We start from the raw sequence: 12619 nt of genomic DNA, 5'->3' as shown, positions 1-12619 counted from the left end.
AAAACGGTGAATTCATTTCCGGTGTCAGATTTCCATCGTGGGGCCTCCTTCGTACTGGAATTCGCTCATTTTTCAGCTCAAAATTGAGCCAAAAAATTGTTTTCGAAAAGTTCGCCTTTTTACGAGGTTTTCTGGGTCCCATACTTCCCATAGTTTCCGAAAAGAGGCGAGTTTTTGCAAGAAAAAAAAATTTTTCAATTTGCGATAAAGCTGCAACCGACACACCGACACTCCAAATGGACGGCAGATTCGGATTCGGCAACTTCGAATCAGTCGAAATCCATATGAAAAAATCAAAAGTCGGAACTTAGCCGAATAGACCTAGAGGAAGCTAAAAATTGGCATGTACCCTAGTTTCGACCTATCAAATCGAATGGTCGAATCAAAATGCGGCTGGAGGTTCCAGAATGGCTTGAAACCACATTTTAGTCGACTCGGAATGTTTCAAATTAGCGTACCGTACGTGGTAAATTTTTGCTTTCCAACTTTATTGGGTAAGATTTTGTACGAGTTTCAAATTTTCGAAAATCTGCCGGTGCAGGCCCCAGAATTGCTCGAAATGGTTTTAAACCGGTTTCAAGCAATTAGGGAAGTCGAAAAGGTACACGCAAAATTTCAGATTTCTGTGTGAATTTAGTAAAACTTGGATTTTTTTGCAGTTTAAACTCGATTTTGATTTTTTTAAATTCGCCGAAAATCGAAAATTCACTTGGGCAATCAGCTCCTGAAATGTTGGCTATAGTAACGCATTTTTCGGCCCCGCCCCGCGGCCGGTGAAAAACGGTTTCGACATAAAATAAATAGGAATAGCGCCTGGAAATTGAAAATTCTGACCGACGACGCGACGTAAAAAGCGGACTAACGCACGTCTACGTACTACGTAGTTCTTCTCATAAATACGTTTATGGACTGTCTATCATTCCATGTTGAACAATACACGAGTAATGGTCTTCCCGCTTTTTATAACATTAATAATTTAGGTGTAAAGCGGAATTATTACCCTCTGCCGTTTTGTTTTCCACCTAGTACGTAGTTTTCGTTACGAGTGAGGGTGAGGGGCGGGCGAGGGGGGGGGTTCCTTTCGGTGGCACTTCCATACGTTAAGTAATGTCGTCGCGTCGTAAAAATACGAGTATAATGCGTAGACGATGCTGCTATTGCTGCTACACCAAACCGAGCTACTTTTACAGCGAGCTTATTACTTTCATAAAAATATTCGGACATAAATTTGCATATCGAATGTCTCTCGAAATTCCATCAGCCATCTGAAAATGTGTTTAAACCTATGTCTACCACGTATACGCGCACCTATACGTATTTACATACAATGTCTCTTGTCTCAGTAAGTAGGTATGTGTAGGTATACAGACTCTCCACGTAGGTTAAAAATTCAGATATCAAAGTATTGCAACGCGTCACGACGTACTACAACAAGCCACAGACCAGCTGCTATCATGGTCACAACAAAATGGTTTAAAATTTTCTCATTCCAAATCAGCTGCCCTACATATTTGCAAACGAAATAATTGTACTCATGAACTAAACATACACTTCAACAATACTCAAATTCCAACCCTCAACACTATCAAATACTTAGGTATTAACTTTGACAATAATCTCTCCTGGTCCTCTCATATAGAAGAAATCCGATCTAAATGCTTCAAAAAAATGAACCTACTTAAGAAACTTTCACACACCTCTTATGGCTCTGATCGTCATACCTTACTCAAACTATACCGCACACTCATCAGACCAGTTTTAGATTATGGATGCTCTATCTATACCTATGCTCCTGAAAATCGCCTTAGCAGGCTAAACACTATCCAAAATACAGCTGTACGGATTTCCACTGGAGCATTTAGAACTACCCCCACAGTAAGTCTCCTCAATGATGCTTCTGAATGTCCACTTGACATACGTAGACAGTACATTTCTACATCAACATACTTGAACATAAAATCAAACCCAGATTTCAACTTGAAGTTGGAATATATGATTCCTATGCATTCACTATCTGTAAAATTCCAATCTTTTCTACAACAAGTAGAAGAAAATAACATCAAAATACACCATTTGCTAGTAAACCCTACCCCACCTTGGCAATCTTTTAACCCTATCATTGACCTATCTTTGACAGAATTTAATAAAAATCTCACCAACCCCATCATACTTAAAAGACATTTTCTTCTTCTTCTTGACAAGTATAAAGAATACAGTCACATATATACGGATGGCTCAAAAACTAAACAATTCACTGGATGTGCTATCATTCATGACGATATCTCTATTCCCATTGCTCTCCCCTCCCTTTGCACCATTCTCACTGCTGAATTATATGCAATTAAATCTGCAATAACATATTCCCTTGATTTTTCATTAAATAAAGTTACAGTTTTTACTGACTCACTATCAGCTCTTTTATCAATAAAAAACTATAGGTCAAAATATTCACATCCTATATCACTTGAAATTATTGAACTCCTGCAACTCTTCCAAAATAGCACACCCATACTAGGCTGGATACCTTCACACTCCCAGATTCATGGTAATGAGTTGGCTGATAAAATAGCTAAGCAAGCACACCTGCACCTCCCCCTTGCCAACATTCCAATCCCTCTATCAGACCTAAAGCTCCATTCAAAAACTTTAATGCATGAAGTGTTTCAATTTTCATGGTCTCTAATCCCTAGCTCAAATAAACTAAAAAGAATAAAAAACACTACATCTTTGTGGAAAACTTCTGAACAACTTCAGCGTAGATCTGAAGTTCTTCTCACCAGACTCAGAACTGGTCACTCTCTTCTTACTCACCAATTCATATTCCTCAAACAGCCTCCCCCTTCGTGCCCAGAATGCAACATCCCTTTAAACATTGCTCATCTACTAATAGACTGTCCTTCCTACCAAAATGAACGCTCCAGACTTCTAAATTCCAATCAACTTCAAGTCCTCCTTTCTGATGACCCCACTCATATAGACAATGTCATTAAATTTCTTTACTCTACTAAATTAGATAAAAAAATTTAAAATTTAAAAACCCAGGTAGCCCATTTTTTTGTACTGATTGTGACTTTATTTCTAGATATGTATATACCCTAATCATAAGTTTGTCTTAATATAGGGCCCCTAGCCTAAGTTGCTGTAAATGGCTCTTAATAAATAAATAAATAAATAAATAAATAAAAAAAATTATTTATAAGTATACGCATTTTTCGTAAAAGAAATGAATAGTAGGTCGCTAGGTACCTACGAGGTCGACGAGCATGCGAGAAAATTCAACTTTTGGAGATTGTGCGACGATGATACTAAATGGCCTACGTTTTACGTAAGGTAATGACATTTTTTATGCTATAAAAAAAGGTAGGTAGTATTCTCGCAATATCTAAATAAATTTTACGTAGAAACACTTCAAACTATTCATTATTACGATAAAAAAAATATATTTGCACGAAAGTGAAACCAGGAAAATTGCTATATAGGTATTTAACGCTGCAATGTGAAAACCTGACTAGATAAATTTGCACCTTCGCACAATATACTCGTATACCTACAACGCATCATAATATGTACTTCTCGACCAATTGTTGATTTATTCGAAAACTCCTTAATTTTTTCCCGTCGTTCGATTGTTATCCTTGTTTTTACTCGTACACCCTTTCTCGGATTTGCATAAGTAGATTCTGGTGGAGTTTTTTTGCATTTCAGACTTTTAGCGAAGAATGATTGTTCCAAGTTTCGCAGAATTCGAAAATAATGTTTATTTGCGGCTACAATGACGCAGCATTGCGATTGGAATCCGAGATTGCCGAATTCATATCGTATTTTTCTCCTTGAAAAAAAAACCAAAACCATCGATCACGCGGTTAGCCCTATACATATATTCTTCATTTCTTGTTTCAACGAATTCGCAATCGACGCGACGTGGGAAAATGCGGCAAATTTTCAATCATCGAATGTTCAGCAAATACCTAGTTCCGAACTGGTTTTTAATGATTGCCCAAGTACATACGAAAACCGGAAAACTGAAAACATGGAAACAGATTAAACGAATTGTTGTATTGTGCTGAGATGTGCTGTTGTTGCAGCTGCTTCTAGAAATTACGCTTTATATTACGAGTATTTTCATTCGAGTCAAAATAATAAAAAAAGAAAAAGAAACGACCATTAGACGGACGACATTTTCTCACAACTGTCACGTACTCTACTTACTTAAGTTACGTTACATTACGTACTTACTTATACGTATAGTATGTACGTCTACGTATATCGTATAGCGTTCTGGTTCTAGTCTTAATTAAGAAGTGATTCTTTGTTTCGCGTTTGCGTTTTGTTTATTCGACCTTTTTTTTTTTTTTTCAATTTGTACGCTCGCACATAACTGAAATAGTTTTACAGTATCGTGTTCATCTTTCGCGCAAGACGTAATTATTTTGTAAGAAAATAAAGAAATTGGGAATCGCTGCAACTATAGGTAGGTATATCTGGTGAGAATTTTCTGTAACGCGCCGCGTATTCGGGTAAATCAGGTCATAGATGCCTGATCAAAAAAAAATTAAAGAAAAAAGAAAACAACGAGTTATGGAATTGCATACGCAGTTTGCCGTGAATGCGGTAAAACATTCACCATAAGAACCACGGGACCACGATTTTTGAAAAGAGCGTGGTTCGAAACCAATAAGTATTGCAAAAATTTCAGCTAGCCGACTTGATTCTTTAATTTTTGGCGAATTTTTTATTAAAAATTTGCCATTTTCGATGATTTATGCATTTCTAAAGAAAAGTCCCACTGATCCGATAAAAATGATAGAAATTAGTCCCGGAACTGATACAAGCTCTCTCGAACTGTGTTTCGCCAATCGCCATTCCTAGCCATTCTGGAGCCTCCGGCGTAATTTTCAATTTCTCACGAATTTTATAACCTTCCAAAATGCTTAAAAATTAATTTGGGTCGCCCGGTCGCAGCTAAACACCGAGTTGTGACTTTCTCTCTCTTATCAAAAGTTCTATCCAGATTTCAACCGATTTCCGAAAATTTTGATTGTTACTGGTTTGAAGAAAAAAAATCACCGAGGACTCTACCTGAAAATCGGCTCGAATGAGGATAAACGCTTCAATAAGGTTGATACTCGTAATGAGCCACAACTGAATTTTTAGCTGCCCAAATTAATTTTCGTGTATTTTGAAAAAATTTGAAAATTCCGGCGAAATCAAAAATGGCGTCGGCACCTCGCCGAAGGCTTCACAATGGCCAGAAATGGTGAAAATAAAATAAGGTAGGATGTACCTACTTAGTAAATCGCCAGAGATGGTGAATTTTAAATTTTCAAAAATTTGTCAAAAATTGAAAAATCTATTCGGGCTTTCAGACCATGCTTTTTCCAAAAACCGTGGTCTGGTAACTCTCGTTCGGATCGAAGACGGGCACACCTACAGAGGTTCCCTTGTAAAAAGATCTAACGACGCGATCGCGAATTCGCGATCGCGTCGTTATCTTTTCGAGGCTTTGCTTTTCTCGGAACAACTTTTTCTTGCACAAAATTTGGGAATGGAATGTTTTACCAAAGTGGCTGGAAACGTGGCGAAATGCGAAATGCGAATTGACGATAGCGATGGCAGTGGCACGGATACCGGACCGTATACGGACAACGGACAAGACGAGACGAGACGAGACGAGACGAGACGAGTTGCGCGAATATTTAGCCGACGGCGGACGGCGGACGGCGCACTTACTCGTAGCTTGGGAAAAGTTGAACGAAAATACTCGTACTCGTATACGTAAGAAGAAATTTTTGGTGCGAGATTTATCTAGCAATTTGCTAGCCGCGTAAGCGAGATAAAAGCTGCCAAGTTATTTGTCATGGGTCAGTAAACACGACGATACGTTTTTAGTAACAATTAACAACGAATTTAGAATTCGTTTCGCCGCTGTAAGTTGCTTCCTCGTGCGAGTGCGAGTACGATTACGATACGATACGAGACGAGACGACGGCGGCGCGGCGGTCGGACAACCAATTTCACAGAGCTGCAGCGGGCGCGGAATGGGGGCGACGGCGACGGCCATGGCGAGCTTTTAATATCGCCTTTAATCTCGCTCCAGCCATCTTTAGCAGTAGCAAATACCCGTAGCACTGGCGATGGCGATGGCGTTGGCGTGCAGGTTTTCGCCTTATGTTGTACGACTATCTAAGTTATGTATGTACATAAGTATAGGTACCTACTCCGTCTCCGTACTCGTAGCTTTTGTTACCATAGCTGTCGTATTACGCTCGGCGCTCGGCGGCGGATTTGGTCGACGAGGGCTCGATATGCGCCAATGGCGTTTTCGGCAATCGGAGACATTTGGTCGATTCAAGTTTTCGCAGTTACTCGAAAAGCTCTCCCAATAAAGATAGGTGTACGAGTACCTAACTATAGGTATCGCAAATGAGAGCGAGTTGATTGGCTGCTGAGAAAAGCCAGTTAAGCGCCCTCTCGAGTGAGTACACGTCTATATGTATAACGAGGGCAGCGGAGCAGTGTACGAGTAGGCCTACTCGACTTACGCTTACAGCTGTTTGCTGTTTTCAGCGTTGACTAATTGAAGACTAACGCCGCTATTAGCGAGTCAATTTCGGCAAAAGTTGAAAAATAACAAATGTTTGGCGCCGCATTAAAGGCAAAAACTAGAGGCAAAATTGCGGTCGAGCCTGTTTGTACAAGGCAAATAATTGTGTTGTTCCGGTATAATTATCCGGATGAAGGCGCGACGCTGCCGGGCCGGGCCGGGCCGGGCCGGGCCGGGCCGGGCGGGGACGGTGCGGGCCGGGCCGGGCGGGGACGGTGCGGTGCGGTGCGGTCTCTCTTCTCCGAAAACAACAAGAAGAAAAAACGAAACGCGTGATTTATTTTAAATACCCTTTTTTCGAGTATTTAATTACTACCGAGCCATTAACTACGAAAGCACCCAGTTTTTCAACGTTTTGCCCGAACGCCGCGCCGATGCCGCGGCAGCCGCTTCCACCTGCGCGACGTGGCTGCCGTCTGCAGGCTGGAGGTTGTTGTAGCGCCCAGCAGCACATTTCCTCTTCATAGTTTTACGGTGGATGCTGTAGCCTCGGCATCGGCAGCAGCCTGGCTATAGCTCGGCTCAAATTGCCGTCGCTGCGCCGCGCCGCTGATTACCTCACAAGTCACGATATATCGCATTTTAATACCTCTACTCGTATATACTTACGTCTATCGTCTACCATACTCTTATAATACTCGCAGCTACCAAGTTTTATTGGCCGACGTCTGTGTTACGCACGACGCGACGCATTAACATACCTAGTGCTACACCTTCCGACCTATCTGTACCTACCTACCTACCTACTATAGGTATTCGGTAGTACGAGTATGTAGATTCCATAAAAGTACAGGGCACCTAGTACCTACCATACATGGTCAATTGGTCATTTAATAGCCAACTCCCTCGTTCGCAGTTTTGCTGAAGCGACCTGTAACCAACTAGGGAACCACTCAACAGTCGAGGTGTCTGCTTTCAATTCGAACGGCTATCATAACCAAAATTCCAGCAGCCTAACGTGATTTTTCAATTTTTGAAGGATTTTTTGAAATCCAAATTTTTCAAAAAGGTCAAAAATTAAACATTAATGGGGTAGCGGGGGGGGGGTGGTTAACTGGTTACTCAAAAACATATTTTTTGATGTGGTTTAAATCAAAACCAACTTTTTAGTGAGTTTGGTCGTATTTGAAGAAAGGGCAGATATTTGCTGAATGTTTTAAATTCTAATTTCGTCGAATCGACCACTCCACTAGAAGACCCCATATGTACTTATGTATTTTCTCAATCTTACTCGTATTTTTGTTGCTGATTCTTCTCTCAATATGCAACCATTCATTCGTAACGATTTCGATAGTCGATAAATACCTAAATGTACCTAGGTAAGTTGTAAGTACCTACTTTTATTTTCACTTCCACACCAATCTAGATGGCACGCTTCATCTATGACTCTATCCGACTTTTTTCGGATCCGCCTAATGCGCGGGCAGGCACAATATACCTATTACCTAGGTTCGTAACTTCGTATAGGTACATACCTACACATTAGTAGATACGAGATATGTACTACGTTCGCTTCGTCGTACAATATACTCGTATACTCTAAGTATTACGTATTATTCACTTACTAGGACTAGCGCGAACCTCTCGAGCACGGTATCTCGCAATCAACTCGACTCGGCCAATTTTCTAGATTAAATTTTTAAAATAAAGATGCGATCGCCTTTCTATCATCAATCTTGGCAAATAAATGAATTACGCGCACCGTACTTTACCTACATCCTCAGACTCGTACGAGTACGTAGCTGTACACGACGTGAATACACGACTACACGTACAGCGTACACCACCCAGATACCTTTACCTATAGGTACTAGGTAGGCTATAATGTAGTTGTGCGTTCGGCGTTCGGCGTTCAATCGTATCTGAGAGCCATTTCTCGGCTTCTTCAAACAAAACAAAAAAAAAAAAACAAAAAAAATGAGAAAAAATTGTATACGAAACTATAAGGGTCTGTCAAGAATCTACTTCCTACTAATAAATGTTACGTGTTAGGAACATTGGTATGCGAGAATCCTTTGGGATATCTTCAACTAAACTACATGAAATACTACGCCAATTTATGTAAGCAGTACCACACTTGGTTTAACGTAAGAACACACTAGATATGTAGGTAAGGTACTGACAATCATCGAATTGGTTGGTTCAACAGTGTAAAGGAGACTGGCGTGGCGTTTCCGATAATAGGAATGAAAAAAGCGCGTGGAAAGCGCGATTGATAAATTTGAAATTTCATCCAAACTAAAAACATCAAAAAAGGTTTGACAATTCGCGCTCATATTATACAAGTAGAGCTATGAATTATTCAGATAGATACGTTCGGTCAAGTTTGTAGAATTCGTAATGTGTCCCGCCGCAAAATTAGGTACCTACGTATCTCTGTCGCACTAGCAACATAGGCAACCCATCCTAATGCGTGTTTGCCTTATGGAATTTGAAGGAATTTTGTTACGCTCGCGTAAAAATTCTTACCTATTTTCAATTTTTCTGAAAAATCAAAAAACTGACGAACCAACTTTGGCTCGTGCAAAATGAAAATAAAACCATGCCCAGCATCGTTAAAGATTACTTAGGTACCTCCCGGGGGAAAAAGTTGAGACGTGGATGAACTCGAGCATACCTACATGTTCATGGTAAGAAAATGTCCCCCCCCCCTCATTTACTGAATCATACTTGATTATACTTGATTATACATTATCAAACTTGATCGTACATGATCATGCATGATCATAGTTACACTGAATCCATACTCGATCATACATGATCATAATCTGGTCATACATGATCATGTGGGGGACATTTTTGTAACATGAGCGTGTATGGAAACGTCGGTTTATGTATGATCATGTATGATCATACTCGAAAATCGAGAATGTATGAATTTTTATAGTAAAAATATTGATTAATGACCCGGGGGAAAAAGTTCAAACTTGGCCATACATGATCATGTATGGTGGATGAACTCGAGCATACACGATCATACATAAACCGAAGTTTCCATACATGCTCATGTTACAAAATTGTCCCCCACATGATCATACATGTCATATATGATCATGTATGATCAAGTATGATTTAGTGTAACCATGATCATGTGTAAATGCGGGGATTTTTTTAAACGTGAACATGTATGATCATACTTTAAATTCGAGAATGTATGAATTTTTATAATAAAAATATTGTCAGTATAAAATATATGGGATCATTTGCTAAATGGTATAAGTACATAAGATGTGCTAAGAATGCAAGACAAATGTGGATAAATGAATTTCAGACATTTTTTCCAGATTATAGACACTTTTCTAGATTATAGAATAAAATGTATGATATAAAACATGCAATTTCATACAAATGATCCATACATGAGCATGTGGGGGACAATTTTTTAGTATGATCATGTACGAAGTCGTCATACATGATCATGTATGGCCAAGTTTGAACTTTTTTCCCCGGGGAACGTCAGTATAAAATACATGAGATGATTTTCTTAATGGTGTAAGTACCTACACAAGATGTGCTAAAAATGCGAGACAAATGTGGATAAATGTATTTCAGACATTTTTCTAGATTATGGAATAAAATGTATGATATAAAACGTGCAATTTCATACAAATGATCATACATGAGCATGTGGGGGACATTTTTTTGTATGATCATGTACATATGAAGTGGTCATACATGATCATGTCGGAACTTTTTTCCCCGGGTAAGGCATTGAATGATTAAAACTTTTGCAAATCAACAAAACCCTATGAAATTTCAAGCCCTCTTACGTAGTGACAAACTTTTGAGCATATGACTCGTCACTTCATTAGATTCTTTTTTCGATTTCTGACATGCTCAGTGAGTGATGCTCACTCATTCAAAATCATTAACCCGTCTGCCTGTCAGCCTGTCTATTTGTCTGTCTGTCTGACGTCTGGCCCTTTTAGGTCATTGGTCGTCTTTCTGACGTCTCGATTTGGACAGCAAAAAATTCACATACGAGTCTATTTCTTGGCGGGTACTCGAATTGAATTTTTTCAATCAACATTTTAATGATAGATAAGTAAGTGGAGAATGCCACTGGTCAAAAATCACGTCGCAAAATGTTGATACGAGTAAAACTTTTATTAAACAGGCTGAGGAGAAATCTCGACTCTATTTTTAGCAGGTTAAACGAATTTTAACGCTTTTAGGATTAGAGACATTTTAAAATTCGGAAAAAAACTGAAAATCGCGCGTGTGGCGATTCCGTTGATGAACGCTTGGAGCTCGCGGATAGACGCGAGCGTTGGAAAATTGAAATTGAGCCGGCAGTTTGGAAATTTCTATAGAGTCGTGTTCGCTATTTGAGTAACCATAACCAATTAACCACACGAGTACGAGTACGAGTACGAGTACGAGTATACGAATATGATCTAATACAAATACGCAGATATGTTCGTATGCTCGCGAGGGACACGGATTGGCTGCGTACTCGTACTCGTATTATTCTTCGTTTACGAGTTTTTAATTAAAATTATACGCGTACGCGCGCTATTAGATACCCAAATGTGTGCTGTAGTGGTGGTGGTGGTGGTGGTGGTGGTGGTGGTCGTCGTCGTCGTTACCCACCGAGACCCTTTTATCGTGCCCATATCGTAATCTGTTTGCTCGCCTTTGACTTTGAGTTTGAATAGCAAATACACCTGCCAATGCCAACTCTACGCCACGCCGCGCCGCGCTGCATGGTACCTAGCTACCTAGCTATCTAGCTATACATATACCTACCAACTAGGGGCCAAAATTCAAAAATCCTTCGTAACATCGATTTGAGAATTCCAATGAGTTCGAGTTCATCAGAGGCCATGTTATAGCTAGGTATGTACTTTACGCGGTAATATTTTGAATATGATTTTTCATTATACACGTTCTTCCTTTCCCTCTCGAAGAATCGCAAAATCACGTATTCACGTCACAGTCACAGTCACAGTCACAGTATGGAACATTTTCAAATGCGTAACAATGTAGGTCAAGGTACCTACTCGTATTTTGGATGTAAGAGAAATCTACTATTTCATTTTTAAAAATCCAAAATCCCAATATCCAAATTTATACCTTAATTATAATCAACTCTATTCGGACGTATTTAGCGTACCATAAAATACACAAACACATCCTTTAAGTGCCTGCGCTGCGTACGTTATGTAATGAATTGGAACACCCAGAAGTTTTCGAAATTTTCGAAACGAGAACGTTTTGAATAATAATGCGAATTGCACTTTGCAGAAATTTCATTCTATTAAGTTTATTCGGTTTGCCGTATTTTTTTCGAATCGCCCCCGCCCCCGCCCCCGCCCCCGCCCCCACTTCCTCATTCCTCGCCCGTCATCGCCGTCTTTTCTGCAGCTTTTTCGTCGCATATATCTTATGGGAACCGCGATCGACGATATATGTACTCGTACTCGTACTCGGATTCGTATTCGTATTCGTATTCGCTCGTATGTAAAACTGCGAATAAAATGTACGCCCCTTTAACTCGCGCTACGCTATCGCTATATAGCAGATAGCTGTTTATTCGTATTTGTACTCGTACAATACACACATATGACCATGCACGGCTACGGCTACGCTATGACATATGAACTACGTTAAATTTTTTAGCCGTACGAATTCGTGCCCGAGTGCATTTGCCTTATTGGCGAGTTTGCCGGAAGCTTTTACGCAGATTTACAAAGTTTTCTTGGGCAAAAATATTGCGTACACGAGTTGAAAAACGTCGGGTTGGTTTTCTATTCGTTTATCGGTAATTGAATTACGTTCCATTAAGTTTTCCGCTGCTCTTTTCCTCGTCCTCCTCTTTCGCTTCTTCTCTTCTCTTCTTTTTTAACACTTAGACCTTAGTTTACGTGGGATGCGATGCGACGCGACGCGACACGGCGACCGGCGCGGCGCGGCGACGGTACCTATTATACATTACATAATACAAACCGTGCGAAATGCTTCTTCGTTATGGTGCATTTTCGCATTTTCGTTTAGGTGCCTACGTTGTTTTTC

The 12619-nt window shown here is 39.9% G+C and overlaps 2 protein-coding genes across 2 annotated transcripts in view; both read left to right on the top strand.

Annotated features, from left to right (window-relative positions):
- LOC135839609 (somatostatin receptor type 2-like) overlaps positions 1-12619 on the top strand; it is a 176477-nt gene that overhangs the window by 147020 nt on the left and 16838 nt on the right. The window lies entirely within an intron of this gene.
- Positions 1430-3180, top strand: LOC135840786 (uncharacterized). Its single transcript, XM_065357468.1, has one exon. The coding sequence runs from the start codon at positions 1669-1671 to the stop codon at positions 3025-3027; it is 1359 nt and encodes a 452-aa protein (XP_065213540.1). The 5' UTR covers positions 1430-1668; the 3' UTR covers positions 3028-3180.

This window comes from Planococcus citri, chromosome 3 (genome assembly GCF_950023065.1).
Source record: "Planococcus citri chromosome 3, ihPlaCitr1.1, whole genome shotgun sequence".
NCBI classification, from domain to species: Eukaryota; Metazoa; Arthropoda; class Insecta; order Hemiptera; family Pseudococcidae; genus Planococcus; species Planococcus citri.
Note: the sequence above shows the minus strand (reverse complement) of the source record. Positions and strands in the feature narration are given on the sequence as shown.